We start from the raw sequence: 17777 nt of genomic DNA, 5'->3' as shown, positions 1-17777 counted from the left end.
AAAAATTAGTTCGCAAATTAAAAAAAAAAAAATTCAAAATTTTGATTTTGAAAATTAATTTTTCAAAAACTATTTTATAAAACAGCTTTATTTGAAAGCAAAATAAAAAAGAGATTTTGGGCTTGACAAAAAGGTATAACATGTTGTTGTAGGTATAACCGTTGATTTTTAATAATATTTTTTCCTAATTAAATCATTTTTTTAGAAAATTGCCCCTCCTGACTAAACGGGGGCGAATATTAACCCCCTCCAATACGATTTTTTTCTTGTCCCGACCCAACCTACACGCTTAACCTTTTTGGCACATCCTCCTGAATTTGCTTGTATAAGAAATGAGATAATAATAAATTAAGCAAAGCATGTGTGGTTTTTAGGCAAAAATCGGCTTTTTCAAAAATGAAACCACAATCCGGAGGCACTTAGGCTTAAAATAATGAAATGAAATTTTACTTATAAGCTAGCCGAATCATTTAGCTCCTTTTGATCGCTGAGCCTTTTTGAAAATCCAAAAAATTGTATTTTAACCCACCCTAATAATTATTCATAGCGTATTTTGTAATACAAACTTTGTTATTATTTATATTAAAATAATAACCAAACCACTAATTTTTTTTACAGACGTTATTTTGGTGTGGTGAACTGTTGTTGCAATTGTTGCCAACCCAAAAATCACATGTCATAGCTTAACAGAACTTTAGAATTCGTAACTCTAGTTTTTCGTAACTCTGTCGCGCGTAACTCTGTTATTCGTAACTCCGTTACCATTTCATTTTTAACAACTATAGAAGCTTATTTTTATGAAAAATCAATTTTTTTAATAAATTAGTATTCAAAGAAAACTCAATATAATTTATTAAAAAATTTTTAATTAGTAAGTAAATATAAAAAAGCGTAAACTCTTTTAGTATAAAAAAAAAATTTCACACAAAAATCGTTTTTTTTTTTTAAGTATAAAACCACTACCAAACTATCTACTGCTATAGTACTATATTATCATAGAAAACAATTTATATTTTAATATTTAAAAAAAAAACACAACACCATTCCAATGAAATTTAATCGCATGATAGAAAAAAGTTTAAAGGCTCTTGTTTTATGGTCATTTTGCAGAGAAGATGATGAAACAAAAGGAAGAGTGCATCAAATCGATTCGTTGCAGAAATACAGAGAAGAACAAGAAGAAGGCTTTAGTGCTGATGAATCCAGAGAAACAAAAAAAAAAAGATAAAACTCAACAGACCATGCTTTCAGGTGACATGTACATGACCACATGAAGTTATATATATGTTGTGCGTGTGTATTAATTTTTTGTATAGCCTGCGGGTAAGGATGATTATTTTTTTTTTTATTGTAAATTCAATTCAGCCTCTAAGACTAAAGTGCAAGCCAAACCCGAAAGCGAAGATTTGTATTTATATTTTTTGTATTCTTATACCGCAGAGAATCGTCGAAGTCCAAGTGTAAACTGGCTAAAACGTCTCGTGGGACTATGGGCATCTGTGGGACTTGTGGATACTCCATTGTTGCCGGGATCGCTTATTAAGAATGTTGGCACAATTTTTTGCAACGACACAACTTCCACACTCAAGACCGTGGTATCAGGTTCAATGACTTGACCATCATCATCATCATCATTACCATCATCTCTATCAACTCCTGAAGATGGGAGCGATTCTATGAGAGGCATATTGAGGGTTGCTGCATTTGTAATCCCAACATCGTGGATGCTGCGTACCAATGCCCGTATATGGCTGTATGAGCCTTGATAGTCATTATTGCTGGTGGGTTGGTTATTGGTTGAGGAGCTAAGGTGGACATCTTTCATGGCTTCGTTTGTAGTTAGTTGATGATTTTGCTGTTGTTTTTGATTCTATTCTCGAATTGTACATCCAATTTGATGCAACTAACAATGTCGTCGTTGTTGGTTGCATAAAATGATACTCAAGCCCTCGTAGTCTTCGTTGTTGTTGTTGTTATTGTTGTTGTGATGTATTTTCTGATTTTTGGTGTGTTAAAAATGCATGATTTCAAAATGTTTGAATTTTGTTAGTTTTCATAATAATTATTAAAATAAATAATAATATTTGTTCGTTTTATTTCTGGAAAATTTGGTTGTATTTCATTTTTGTTTGAAATTTAATTTATTATATTTTTTTTTTTAGTAATAAATATAATTGAGATGATAAGTTGAAAGATTTATACGATATTATGGAGAAGATGTTTTGGATTGAAGATAATAATAAGCCGTTGATTGGCGGTTGGAGTTTGGTTGAGAGATATATAGATCAACTAGAGTGGGATGAATATATGGACTACTTGTAGCTTATCTTAGAATAGAAACACAGTCACAACAGAATACGACAGATAAAGTTTAAGATTAGAAGCAGTGATATAGCAAGTAGATAAAGTGGAATTTATACAAATCAAAATTAGAAGAAATGAGAACGTGAAGAGAGGCAATGATTATTTTGTTTTTAAATAAAAATATTCAGCAAGAGAACCTGCAAACTTAATTATAAGGGTTTAGAATCAGAGTTTAGTCTTTTGAGAAGATTGTTGAAGAGAAATGCCATTATTGGTACAGAGATCCAGCACTGAGTACAACTAAGGTTACCTTTTTGAGTCGTATTTGAAAGATCATTAAATTCCCATAATTATCTCAGATTTGAAAGCAAATTCTTAAAGTATATTTTTAGGTATTAGGGTGGGTCAAAAAATCGAATATCTTTTTTTTTTTTATTTTATGCAAAAACTCAATTGCTAGACACCTCTAGAACATATCGCTCATTTACTTGAATACTGTCATAACTCAAAAAATTATTATTAATGCAGAAGTTATTGGAATAAAGTAATCTTTAATCCTGCAGAAAATCATTTTTTAGCTTTAAAAACTGATGGAGAAGGAGAACTAGTTTTGTTTTAGTAAACTACTTTTTACATTAGAAAATAGATCGATACTAAATTTAAAACTCGTTTCCTGAAAAAACAGTTTTTTAAGTTATGACCAGTGTTGCCAATAGTGCAGATTTTCAACCTATTCCCAGACTTTTAAGAACCATAAATCTGCAGTCCAGATTTTATCTGCTACTGAAACTTAACGTTTCCAAAACGGAAATGGATTGCATTAAAAAAAATCCAGTAAAATGGTAATTAAAGTAAGGCCAAGGAAGTATTAAGACATCATTTATTTAGCCAAAACTATCAACTTTTCTTTAGTTTTCAAATCAGCTGGAGTTTGTTCATAACGTTCTATAATTTTCCTTCTTGATTTCTAGATTTCATTTTCTCAAATGCAAATTGTAACAAAAATTCAGTACGATTTTGATCTTATAGAAGAAAAAGCATATAACAATACAACTATTAAGAAAATTTAACAATTTGAGCGGGGAAAAATATTCTCGTAATTAATTTTGCTGACACCTGTTCGCAATCTTTTAAATTAGTCTCCCAAATTTAAAAAAAAAATCTGCATTGCAGATTTTTTTTCGTCGTTTCTGCAGATTTTTCAGAACATTTTCATGACAACACTTGTTATGACAGTGTTCAATTAAATGAGCGATATGTACTCACCAAATATGAGCTCTTAATATTAATGAGAAGGTCCTCCGCTTCCCAGTTTTCCATTTATTTTTACATCAATCTTATTTTAAAAAAATCATTTTTTTATCAATCGACTTTCTAGCTTATTTTTTTACATTTTCTTGTAGGAAATTGAACGTTCTACAAAAGAGCCCTTACGCACTTTTTTCGTTTATGTAACCGTTTTTTTTTTTAAAGAAATTTGCTAAAAAGCTGATTACTAAAAAAATGATTTTTTTTTAAATATAGTCAAGATATGAGTACCATTATTCGCTTTATTTTGTGTGTTTCATATAATATATTAATACAATAGTAAAATAAGTTTTTAACGTTTTTTATTTTATTTATTTTTATTTTATTAACGTTTAAGTTGTTAAACGGCTATATTTTAAAGATTTTTCAAATTCATGTGAAAAATCGAAAAAAAAAACGGCAACCAAACCTTATAGAGATTTTATTCAAGTAAAAGTTTATTTCTGTTAAATATAAGAAAGTAGAAAAAACAATTACAAAAAAAACTAAAGCTTTTAATCTTCAAACTGCAAAACTGATATGACCAATTTTAGCCAAGATAATGCTACCTATTTGAAAATTTTTCGTAGTCTATCTTTGTAATATTCCTTTTGAAATCTGGCTTTATAGATATATCATCGTCCAAAATCATAAAAAACAAAAAACAAAAATTCCATAGCGCCCTATAAAATCATAACAATTTTTCTAATAAGCCAACGACAAATCTAATTTTTTGACTAAAACTTCGAAATCGTTGAAGCTGCTTTAAAGAATATCTATACAAATTTTGAAATGTGTTTTGTTTCAAACAAAAATTTGGTATGCTATTCAAAAGAAATAATTAATAGACAAAAAAAAATTAAATAAATTTATGGACCCATTTTCTAAAAATGAAAATGTAGGTATGTATCTATTAATACAAAATGTTCTAAAAATTTTAATAACGGTCCAAAAGTTATACTTTTTACTTTTAAATTCCGACTTAATTTGCGAAAGTATTCGTACACACAAAAATTTGAGAAAAGTTAGTTTTTTTTTTTCATTTAAGGGAGGAAACCATCTGGAATTTTTTATTTTTTCATTATTTTTTTTGCGTAATAAATTCATTTATCAACCGAAGAAACTATTTTCAGTGGTCTTAGCCTTAAATGAAGTCTCAAAAGTCCCTAGATAGACCCGAAACCTACGCGCTCCGAACCTACCACAGAACGAAAACGAAAACTTTAAACGCATTTTTCTCGAAACGCGTTTTTTCGCGCCGTGCAACGTAACTCAAAAACTAATGAAGCTATCGACTTGAAATACAAATTACTCGTTAACTTATTGGCCATTGCATGAACCTAAAAGTTCAATATAATTTTTACAATAAATATTTTTTTACCATTTTTTTTTATAAAAAACATTGTGTTTTTTCGTTTTTTAGGTCTCTAATTCTTATTTTAAACTTGTTTTTACTAAATTTAGGTTCATGCAAAACGTATAAATATATTTTATTGGAAAAATATTTTTGATTATTAATAATTTTCTGGACTTGGGCATTGCACGGCGCAAATTGTAGACGCCAACTGTAAAGAGCTGTAGAGCCGCCATTTTGTTTTTATTTTACTTCAAAAAAATTGTATCAATACTTCATAATGTCAATAATATCATCTACTTTTCCAAATTTCAATAAATGCTTTCGGTTTTCCAAACAAAATTATTAAAAAAGCTGTCTTTCAGAGGGATTTCTCCCCTTAAGTTAATTTTGGTTAAAAACAAGAACTACTTTTTATCAGATTTCTTTGTTTCGAAAATCTAGAATCGAACACTGTGCCATTATTTGGAACGTGATTTTGATCCCGAAAGTTACGAAAGATTTATTTTATGCTTTTAAAGCTTTTATAATTCCAGGAAGTGTGTTTTTAAAGCAACAAAACAAATAATTTATAATACAAATATTTGTAAATTGGTACCATAAATCGTCTTTTGAGCGGTTAAACAAGACAATATTTCCATTCAATCTGTGCAGTCATTTAAAAAAAATAACTGTAATAATTTTTGAATATGATTATAATTTTTCCAGTAACCTAAAAGTATACTATTATTTTATCGACGGAAGTTTCAATGGTATTCCTTAAAAAAAAACATATTTGTATAGTTTTAGGAATTTTCGTCGATTTCCAAAAAGATCAAAAAGCAGCCAGTTCCTGTTCAAAAAAAAAAAAAATATTACATGACATAAGTAGTAGTTACCTGCTTATAGGTTATATTCATAAAAGTAGAGTTTAATAATTATTTTTATAACATTTTTCCTTACAAATAGGCTTGTTTACAAACAATTAAAATTGGGACTAAAAAATCTACGGGCTAGTAAGTTAACGTCTGAATTTCACATTAAATTGATCATTTATCAAGATAAGTTTTAATTCTTTCATCTATTTTTTTTAAGCAAAGTTCTATGAGTAGTTACACGTTTTCAAGATACTCCCATTAAATATTTTTTTTATTTTGAGTACCTAATCAAACAAAAAAGTATATTTCATTCGGCTGTCGTTTAAAATTTCAAGTGATTGAAAGATCTAGAATTTAGATATTCATAATTTATAAGTTTAATACACATTAATTGTGATTGATCGAATTCTTTTATCGATAGTTGAAGAAAGTATAATATCCAATCTATTACTATTTATTTTGCATATCGTCGGTGAAACCAGAAAAGTGTGTAACTCCAAATTTTCTGAAAATTATATTAGAATGCCATCTGTTAGACAAACCTAATATCTACAGTTCCTTAAACTCAGAATCCCCTTAAAGTTCATAGTTTTTATTTTATTAGCAAATTAGAAAATGGAAACTCATACAAATGCCTTCAAAACGGTTTTGTTTTTTTGCTCTCCTATAAAATTTGCTAAAATGGAGTTGCACAGTTTTCTGGTTTCACCGACGATATACATATGTATATGCCTGTGAAATTAAAATTATATTAAAAAATATCAGCGTCATGACCATTATTGATTATGGTAAGATAATTATTTGAAGACACTAGATTTTATCAATTTCATTTGCTTTAAATAATGATAACTTTTCAAAATATTTATATGTATGTACATATGTATTTCCTAGGACTTGAATTGAATTTTGAAATGATAACATCACATCTCATCAATTTTAATTTTTTGAAGAGTATCCCAACACACACACATACACATGAGTAGGTTCAAATTGTATGATTGAAGGTAATTTTTTATATGTATATCAGTCAATAAAACTTAATAAACATGATTATTAGGGTGGGCCAAAAAAATCGAATATCTTTTTTTATTTTATACTGCGAAAAATAGATTGCTACACACCTCTAGAACGTACTCCTCCTTTTCGCAGTTTTCAATTTTTTCATCAATCTCCTTATCAAAAACAAAATGACTTCCCTTTTTTCGTTTATCTAAAATTATTAAAAATTCGTTTTTTTTCCTTAATTTTGTTACAAATTGAACAATTATAATAATCAAAGAACATGGTATATTCTAATAGGAAACATATTTTTCAAAAAAAAAAAAAGGTTTTGTATACTTTTTTCATTTATCTAACTATTGGAAAGATATTCGAGTTCAAAGCTAAAATAAATTTACAAAAGCATTTTTTACTTTTTCAAAATTTTCTAATTCACTGAAGAGTCACTATTATCAAATTAGTAACATGTATGCTTGTAGGGGCTTAAACGTTCTACAAAAAAAGTCAAGGTTCACCCACTTCTTATTCTTTTTTTTTTCGGTAATTGTTTTTTTTTTTTTTTAAACTCTTCAAGAATATTTTTTCGGGAACTTAAATACCTATTTAAAGTTTGGCTTAAAATAAAATAAGGTTCTACTGCTTACTTAGTCGTGTTTTGTTTTAAGTCTAGTAATAAATGGTTTAAGGATTAGTACACGATTGACGTGAGTGTACAAAAGCATTTCTGTAGTTTTAACTCAAATTGACGTATCTGCATGTTCGATACCTTTAGGCAATTGGTTTAGTTAAATATCTTAGTGGATTTATGCCCCTACGTCATGTTTTAAACAATATGTATGTATACAAAACAGGGGTTTCTATGTTTAAAAAAAAAAAAAAAAATTTATCTCTGAGAGTCATGAAAAGTGAGTTTTGTTTTCTAATCTTTTTTTTATGAAAAATAATTATTTTGTGCAAAAAAAGCTTAAAGTTTTGAACAATCTTTAAATAAATTTCGCTTTAAATGGCTTTTTACAAGACAGGGACACGTCTATTTATCTATCCAAAATTATATTTGTAATTTGTATTCTGCTGGACGAACACGCTTCAGTAGATTGTCTGATAATGCAAAACCCCTACATAAGCAATAAGGCCAAAGATGAGCGACATTCACAGCATTTAGAGCAAAAGTCTTGCTCATCACTGGGTTTTCTGATCAACGTTTTTGGTTTGAGCTTTAAGTTACTTTATGGGAGTCAAAACAAAGTATAGCGGTCGTTAGTTGTACGTGAACGGGTTTTGTACTGTGCAATGGCAAACATTCAGCATCCTTTCTGCAACAACATTATACAACCAAGCTCATGCTCGGTATCTGACCAAATTAGGTTCAGACCATCATTCTCTTATGACCAAAACGATCAGTAGTCGGCCATTCCAAATTAACGGAGAGGACATATTGACGCTTGTTTCCAGTTTTAACAGAGAAGACGCGTACTCGTCTATGAATAGGTAACTAAGCTACTTTTAATTAGTTTTTCGTGAAACTTCTGTAACATCAGCTTTATCATAAGCCTTTAAGACGCACCAAGTTTCAGAAAAAATCTCCTCACTAAATTATACCGACCATTAACTTAAATAATTTTACAAAGTTTCGCATACAATCGTTATAACATCGAGTCATATTGTGTAGCAAAAGTTATTTTAGCTCTAATTCCGATTTGTTTCACTGACGTAATGGAAAATTCGGTTTTAGGTTTTCTACATAACTGTCATATTTTTTCTGGTTAAAAAAATGCAAATAAATACTATTCAAACATTGTTTGGTTAAACATTTTGATAATGAAACCAGTAATAAAAAGCATTTCGACAACGTTACTTGTCGACAATTTCTGGTAACAAAAAAAAAAAAACCTAAATAACGTTTAATATAAACATTGTCAACTGTCTAATAGTTTGACAAAAAACACTCATATCTCATTAATCTGTCTAATCTTAATTTTATAATTATTTTTTTTTTTTATTCATTTATTATTAAAATATTCATCTCACGAAACAAAAGCAATTAAAATTAAATGAACTAGAAACCATAAAATGACAAACAAATACCTGTTCACACATATTGAATAACTGACATGACAGCTTGATGATGTGCACGGCACATATAAAAACTTACACAACTTTTCAAAAACAGATGTTTTTGAAAAATTATAATTATTCAGAAAAAAAAATTATGAAAATACCTCATTTTCCACATTATGTGGCCGCAAACGTGCTATAAACATTTTCTTAAGTATTTTTCCGTTATTTGGATCCGTTTTGACAAAAAATTTTAAAAATGACAGTTTTGACACTAATGAAACTATTTACGCACTTTTCGAACGCACTCTCTCTCGGTTAATTGCAATTTTTTGCTTCACACAAAATAATTCTTAACCGATACACACAACTGTCACTTTGAAACAATAAAAGGAAACAGAACTAAAAATGTTCTAAACAAAAAAAAAAATAACTGTGGGGAAAAAATAATAAATAATCGCGTGTGACAATTTCGATAGAAACTAATTTACTGAGGGTGCGATCGTGGATGCAAATTAATTTAAAAGCGATCCCTGGCAAGCATCATTGTGTTTTTATTTCTCGACTGTCGTCGTTGTTGTTGTTGTCAGAACAGAGAGGCGGCCATGGCTGCCTCTGTCGCTGCTTAATTAGTTTACAGAAGCAAACACAACTTCAGCAATTTTTCTAATATAACAAAAGGGTTGGGCGCACTGAATCTGAAAAAAACATATTGAGATAACAGAAAGAGTCCCCCAAAAGCCTGATCAACCAAACAGTTTTTATTGTTAGAATATTATTTGGATTCTATTGTTTATGTTTATTATTACATTTTTTATTTATAAACAAATTTTTAATTAGTTTTGTAAATTTCCTTCCGCGCTGTTGTGTACTAAAAGCTAACAATGCAGAGAGAACTTTTAAGCTCCGCTTGCATTGGGACGCACTTATTTCCGGTAGATAAAAAACCGATGATATAATCTGCAAGCCAATCGCGTAGTGTAAACAAACCACAACCAACAACAAAAAAATTGTTTACACTTCTGGGTTTTCTATGTGATTACATAGTTGCACTAGAGAGATACCAATTTTTTTATGCAAAGGAATCTGAGGACAGATGGGCGCGATGCTATAACAAGCCACAGTCACTTTGTTCAACTAAAACGATAAGATTGAATAAATTGTCATCGAGAGCAACAAATTAAAAAAAAATAAAGGTCTTTATAGGTTCAACAAATGTCATTCAGTTTAGAGCGAGCTGTCATTGTCACAAGAATCTAATAGTCACGAGAAACCAAACAGGCAAGGCAATAGTCGCGAAGCAAAGACGTCTTGTCTTCATTTGAAGTTTATTGCTCGTCATAATAACTCGATAGGGGCGAATTTAAAAAAAGCAATTGTTTTAGTTTTATGATATTTTTCTCGCCGCCGCCCGCCAAGCAACACCACGCCAACACAGCGCACAGTGGTGCCATTTGACGTTTTTGGCGACAAAATTCATTTGCACGGCCATTTCTGGACGAAAAGTCATGAAATTTGGTACACTGAATGATTATAGTATGGAGAATACGAAAAGGCTGCCAACTTTTTTTTATTCAAAATGGCGGCTCCAAAATGGCGGAAAGAATGAGGGTTAAAATAGAATTTTAATTTTCAAAACAGTATATAAGCTAGAAATTGGGCTAAATTCATGTCAAAAAGGAGTTAGATTTAAGATTTAGAACTCATAGATTCATATGCGTTACAAAAAAATCAAAAAAATTGAGAACAAAGTCCAAAAAATGCCAATTTAGTAAAACACACTTTAAGACCTCTAATTACGCTATTTCATGCATTTTTTTTAAATTTATCACAATTTTGGGATCTCTTCTATTTATGTTTCATAAGAAAATTGAAAATATTGGGGTTATATGGTTGCCAACTATGTTTTTAAGTAAATATAAGAAAACATGATATAATGAAAAGTTTCAATGTTCCATAAAACTGAGAATTTATTTTTTCCGTAAACCAAAATATACTTTTCTAATAGATTTTAGCGTTTTAAATTCAAATCCGGAGTTAAAAAAAATCTATGACGTCACGTTTCAAAGATAAAAATTAATTTTGATCTACTTATATCTCGAAAACGTGACGTTATAGATTTTTTTTGACTCCGGATTTGAATTTAAAACGCTAAAATCTATTAGAAAAGTATATTTTGGTTTACGGAAAAAATAAATTCTCAGTTTTATTGAACATTGAAACTTTTCATTATATCATGTTTTCTTATATTTACTTAAAAACATAGTTGGCAACCATATAACCCCAATATTTTCAATTTTCTTATGAAACATAAATAGAAGAGATCCCAAAATTGTGATAAATTAAAAAAAAAATGCATGAAATAGCGTAATTAGAGGTCTTAAAGTGTGTTTTACTAAATTGGCATTTTTTGGACTTTGTTCTCAATTTTTTTGATTTTTTTGTAACGAATATGAATCTATGAGTTCTAAATCTTAAATCTAACTCCTTTTTGACATGAATTTAGCCCAATTTCTAGCTTATATACTGTTTTGAAAATTAAAATTCTATTTTAACCCTCATTCTTTCCGCCATTTTGGAGCCGCCATTTTGAATAAAAAAAAGTTGGCAGCCTTTTCGTATTCTCCATACTATAATCATTCAGTGTACCAAATTTCATGACTTTTCGTCCAGAAATGGCCGTGCAAATGAATTTTGTCGCCAAAAACGTCAAATGGCACCACTGTGCAGCGCCGCACCGAGATGAGAATTTTTTTTGTTGTTTATATCTACACAAAATGATGAGTGTATAAAACAATTGAGATACTTTTGTACTTTGTGTATATAAGTTAACATACAAAATGATTGCTATGCGATAAGTGGATTTGGTTTGTTGATAAACATTTTTTATTGATACCCGACACAATCAGTCATGAGCGGAATCGCCGCAGTTTAGCTACAACTAGTTTCATTTTGATTTGGCGAATTAGGTTAATGGAATGACTTTGATATTTGTATATTTTATTGATCTTTAATCAGTTTTTATTATCAAGTTCTTTTGTTTATGAAAATTTTGTAAGATTGACATGAAAAAAAATGCAAATATACAGGGTGTTCCATAGTTACCACCAAAGACGACACTTATGGTAGTTCTAGGTAGTGATGGGAACTATCGAATAAAAACTATCAAGCTATCGATAGTTGTAAAAATATTCATTCATTCGATAGTTTTAAATCATTCATTCATTTAGTTACTATTTTCATTCGTTTTTTCATCCAATAGTTTTTTATTCGATAGTTTGTTCATTCGAATATTTTTTTTATTCGATAGTTTTTTCATTAGAATACTTTTTTTATACGATAGTTTTTTTTAAACGATAGTTTTTTCATTCAAATTGTTTTTTTGATACGATAGTTTTGTCAATCGAATAGTTTTCTTAAACAATAGTTTTTTCATTCAAATAGATTTTTTGATACGATAGTTTTTTCATTCGAATAGTTTTTTTATTCAAATAGTTTTCTTATACGATAGTTTTTATTCGATAGTTTATTCGATAGTTTTTATTCGATAGTTTATTCGATAGTTTTCATTCGATAGTTTTCATTCGATAGTTTTCATTCGATAGTTTTTATTCAATAGTATTATTCCATAGTTTTTATTCGAATGAATAAATGAATGAACTATTCGATAGTTCAAATTATTCAATTACTAACAATCGATAGTTCAAATCATTCGCGGTCAAAAAACTAATTTCTCCTTTTCGCTTCGTTTTCGAGTTTTAAAGGTTATGTTTTTCGGAGTTGTTTTGTTTTTTTTTTTTTGCGAAGCTTCAACTAATTTTAAAGATTTTAGTGCTATTCGAACAAAAATTAATAAAGATTTTATCTTGTTTTAAAAAATGTATTTATTTATTTTTATTTATTTTAAAAATCTTTGAGTTCTTTTTTTTACTTTGATACCATTTTATTTAAAAAATGGGTTGTTGAGTATTCTGATTCTGAAAGATCAATTTATATTTTATTATTTTTAACAGAAAAACAACAAAATTAGTTAAACTCAGAAAAAGTTAAATTTTTGAATAATAATATTTAACGGTTTTTAGCGGTTTTAAAATTTTCTTTTATATTTTTTGAATTCAAATACTTAACTATTTTAACCTCTTGTAGCCCCATGTGACATTTCTTTAACAAACCGAAAAAGATCGCACAAAATCTGTAGAAACTATATTTTTTTCCTTTTGAAGCTTCTAACATACCTAAGCTTTAAGTATTGCTTTATCAAGGGGCACGGTAGTGCCCAGCCAAGTTCTCTAGCAACTTTGGCACTACACCCTTATTTACAGGAAACAACTCAGGCCATTTTCGACCCCCCTCTAACTTCTACACCAAAGATGCTAGAAATTTCAAACTCACTACATTTGTTGAGCTGGTCGAAACCAAACACCTCACAAAATTTCAGCCTCCTACGATGAGTAGTTACTGAGATATAGGGCTTCAAAAATCGCAAAAACCGTAACTGACTCACTGACTCACTGATTCACTGACTCACTGACAGATCATCAAAATTATGGAGTACTTCCCGATGTCGTAGAAACTTGAAATTTTACACGGTGATAGGACTTGTGGTGTATACAAAGGAAAAAATCGAAAATTTGAGATTTTCAATTCAGGGGGCGTGGCATCCACCCATTTCCGCTGAATTTTCACCAAATATTATAGAGCACTTCTGATAGTCGTAGAATCTTGAAACTTGGTAGAATGGTAGAGCTGGTAGTTTATACAAAGGAAAAAATTTAAAATTTGAGAATTTCAGCCAGGGGGCGTGGCAACCGCCCATTTCCGCTGAATTTTTATAAGTTATTATAGAGCACTTCTGATTGTCGTAGAATCTTGAAATTTTGTAGAATAGTAGAGCTGGTAGTTTATACAAAGGAATAAATTTAAAATTTGAGAATTTCAGCCAGGGGGCGTGGCAACCGCCCATTTCCGCTGAATTTTCATAAATTATTATAGAGCACTTCTGATTGTCGTAGAATCTTGAAATTTGGTAGAATAGTAGAGCTGGTAGTTCATACAAAGGAAAAAATTTAAAACTTGAGAATTTCAGCCAGGGGGCGTGGCATCCGCCCATTTCCGCTGAATTTTCACCAAATATTATAGAGCACTTCTGATAGTCGTAGAATCTTGAAACTTGGTAGAATGGTAGAGCTGGTAGTTTATACAAAGGAAAAAATTTAAAATTTGAGAATTTCAGCCAGGGGGCGTGGCAACCGCCCATTTCCGCTGAATTTTCATAAATTATTATAGAGCACTTCTGATTGTCGTAGAATCTTGAAATTTGGTAGAATAATAGAGCTGGTAGTTTATACAAAGGAAAAAATTTAAAATTTGAGAATTTCAGCCAGGGGGCGTGGCATCCGCCCATTTCCGCTGAATTTTCACCAAATATTATAGAGCACTTCTGATAGTCGTAGAATCTTGAAACTTGGTAGAATGGTAGAGCTGGTAGTTTATACAAAGGAAAAAATTTAAAATTTGAGAAATTCAGCCAGGGGGCGTGGCAACCGCCCATTTCCGCTGAATTTTCATAAATTATTATAGAGCACTTCTGATTGTCGTAGAATCTTGAAATTTGGTAGAATAGTAGAGCTGGTAGTTTATACAAAGGAATAAATTTAAAATTTGAGAATTTCAGCCAGGGGGCGTGGCAACCGCCCATTTCAACTGAATTTTCATAAATTATTATAGAGCACTTCTGATTGTCGTAGAATCTTGAAATTTGGTAGAATGGTAGAGCTGGTAGTTTATACAAAGGAAAAAATTTTAAATTTGAGAATTTCAGCCAGGGGGCGTGGCAACCGGCATTCCCGCTGAATTTTCATCAAATATTATAAAGCACTTCTGATTGTCGTAGAATCTTGAAATTTGGTAGAATGTTGGAGCTGGTAGTTTACACAAAGGAAAAAATTTAAAGTTTGAGAATTTCAGGCAGGGGGCGTGGCAACCACCCATTTTCACTGAATTTTCATCAAATATAGAGATTTTATATTCTACAGCCATACCTTGCAAAAAGTAGTGAAATCACAACAAAAACATTACTGTTAAAAAAAGAGCCAAGTTCTCCTATGTTGAAATTATGCTGGCACAAAAAGTACTGAGATGTAAAAGTGTACCAAGTTCTAAAGTTTGGGTTCAAATTCGTATCAATAAAATTTTGATTGTTTACTTGGCAATTTTTGAAATAACTTTAAAAATCGATAATTAAGAAAAATTGTCAAGAGAACAATCAAAATTTTATTGATACGAATTTGAACCCAAACTTTAGAACTTGGTACACTTTTACATCTCAGTACTTTTTGTGCCAGCATAATTTCAACATAGGAGAACTTGGCTCTTTTTTTAACAGTAATGTTTTTGTTGTGATCAAATAGTACGCCATATTTCTAATAAATGGCACCAATAGTTTTTAATTGGCAGTTAATGTTGAATTTGTGTAAAAACTACAAAATTCAGAAAAAATAGTTTTCCTAGATAAACCAACGGGGGTTTTATTTTTGGATTTTAGGATTATAGGAAAGTGCCTTAAAATAAATATTAGATATGTAGTTTTTTTTTTAACTTTTTCAATCTTAAGAGATTTCTTATGATTCTCAATCAACTTCTTGAAATGGTTTTTTTTTTGGCTTAAATATTTTAAAACCTCGATATAAATGTCTTGAAAAAGACGTTTTTTAATTTCATTTTGAAAATGCCAGCTTTTGTATTTGTGCTTATTCAGTTGGCGCAAAATAAAACTCTATTTTTCAATAAGAAATGTTTTGAAAGGGAGTCAGTAAAAAACTAACCGCACTTTTTGAATTTAACTTTTTCGATGCTTCTTTAAACACAAGGCAAAAATAATATTATTTTATAAACATTGTTTAAAAAAAAAGAATAATAAGATTTTAAAATAATGTGTGCTTATTCAGTTGACGCGAAGTGTATGTATATTAGGGTGGGTCAAAAAAATGGAAATTCGTTTTTTTTTTATTTGCTAGAAACCTCTAGAATATACTCAACAAATATGAGTTCTTTATCTTAATGGGAAGGTCCTCCGCTTTTCAATTTTCCATTTTTACATCAAGCTTCTACCAAAAAAAAAATAATTTTTGTATTAATTGACTTTTTAGCCAATCTTTTTACATATTCTTGTAGAACATTGAACGCTCTACAAAAAAGGTTAAACACACTTTTTTGAATTATCTAACCGTTTAGTTGATATTTGAGGTCCAAAAATCGAGAAAATCTTTAAAAATTCGTTTTTTGTTCTTAATTTTGTAAGAAATTGAAAAATTATAATAATCAAACGCGCATGACATATTCTTGTAGGAAACAGATTGCTCCACAAAAAAGGTCTTATTAACTTTTTTTATTAATCTAACCATTTGAAAGATATTCGAGGTCAAAGTTAAACAAAAATATAAAAACTTTTTTTACTTTTCAAAATTTTCTACTTCACTGAAAAGTCTTTTTCAGTGAATTAGAAAATTTTGAAAAGAAAAAAATGTTTTTATAATTTTTTTTAATTTTGACCTCGAATATCTTTAGAATGGTTAGATTAATGAAAAAAGTTAATATGACATTTTTTGTGGAGCAATCTATTTCCTATAAGAATATGTCATGCGCTTTTGACTATTATAATTTTTCAATTTGTTACAAAATTAAGAACAAAAAACGAATTTTTAAAGATTTTCTCGATTTTTGGACCTCAAATATCTATTAAACGGTTAGTTAAACGAAAAAAGTGTACAAGGCCTTTTTTGTAGAGCGTTAAATTTCCCACAAGAATATGTAAAGAAATTTGCTATAAAGTCGATTTAAAAAAAAAATGATTTTTTTTTACTAGAAGCTTGATGTAAAAATGGAAAATTGCGAAGCGGAGGACCTTCCCATTAATATAAAGAGTTCATATTTGGTGTGTATATTCTAGAGGTGTCTAGCAATCGATTTTTCGGAGTACCAAAACTGAAAAACCCTGTTTTGTTGAATTCAAATTGTAATATTTTGCGATCTAACTGCAACTTTGGAAACTTTTATACTTTTTTGAAAACTACAATAACAGGGCAACTTTTTAAAATAATACACCATTCTCACACCATACACATTTTTTTTGTGGTGTTGCTCTCAAATAAAAGTTAGAAATTGATTTTTTTATAAAACTTGAAACTGTTAGTTAATTTGCAGCGAAATGGCGTATGGAATAAAAAATATTTTGATTATTTAATTGTTCCTAGTTATTTGGCAATGTTTTTGTAAAAGAATTTAAAAAAAAAAAAATCAATAATGGGTGCCAGGAAGCAAAATACTGTTGCAAAGTAGGGATTTTTCGAAATTTTACAAGAATTGCATTTAATCGAAACCCGTAAGGATTTGGGATGAAAAAGTTACCAAATTCTGAGAGCCCTTAAGTAGGCCTATCAGCATATTTCGTTTGATCCATTACTTTTGGGACACCCTGTATGTTCAAATTCTAACTTTGGTGATATGATAAGAACAAGGGGGGGTATTTTTACTTTCATTTTAACTTAGAACAATGTTTATCCAATGGGATAAACTCCATTGTTAACAATTTATGTCAAATAGTTTGAAGCTCAGTAATTAATGCTTGAGAAGGTAGGGGGCGTCAAAGTTCACCTGTAATGTAATTCAGTTTTGTTTAAGTTTATCAATCAAAGATTTTGTCAAAAAATGAAACTTTAAATGTAATCTTGTAAAGATTAAAATAATAAATAATTGTAATCGATGTTTGTTTGGTAGGAAAGTGAAGGTGTGCTGTGCAGGCAACAAATATTAAGCTTAAAATTTTAAACATTTTCCTCTCCTTATTCATAAACGTTGTATAACTTTATACAACTGTTTAAATTTGTAAAATGTGATCAAAAACCTTGTTTTTATAGTTTTGT

At 29.5% G+C, this 17777-nt stretch overlaps 1 protein-coding gene across 5 annotated transcripts in view; it reads right to left on the bottom strand.

The window, feature by feature from the left end:
* The window catches only part of LOC129906170 (kinase D-interacting substrate of 220 kDa), a 106549-nt gene that overhangs the window by 50513 nt on the left and 38259 nt on the right, over window positions 1–17777 (bottom strand). The window contains exon 1 of one of the 5 annotated variants that reach the window (XM_055981843.1): window positions 9021–9549. The exons of 3 other annotated variants lie outside the window; for them this stretch is intronic. In XM_055981843.1, coding sequence (XP_055837818.1) covers window positions 9021–9062 — 42 coding nt within the window. In that variant the 5' untranslated portion in view covers window positions 9063–9549. Of the gene's footprint in view, window positions 1–1435; window positions 2415–9020; window positions 9550–17777 lie in introns of those variants that run through there. One more of the 5 variants, XM_055981840.1, reaches the window with a different exon arrangement.

The sequence above is a fragment of the Episyrphus balteatus genome, chromosome 1, assembly GCF_945859705.1.
Source record: "Episyrphus balteatus chromosome 1, idEpiBalt1.1, whole genome shotgun sequence".
In the NCBI taxonomy this organism is placed as follows: domain Eukaryota; kingdom Metazoa; phylum Arthropoda; class Insecta; order Diptera; family Syrphidae; genus Episyrphus; species Episyrphus balteatus.
The sequence above is the reverse complement of the archived record's forward strand: the minus strand, read 5'-3'. Positions and strand labels throughout refer to the sequence as shown.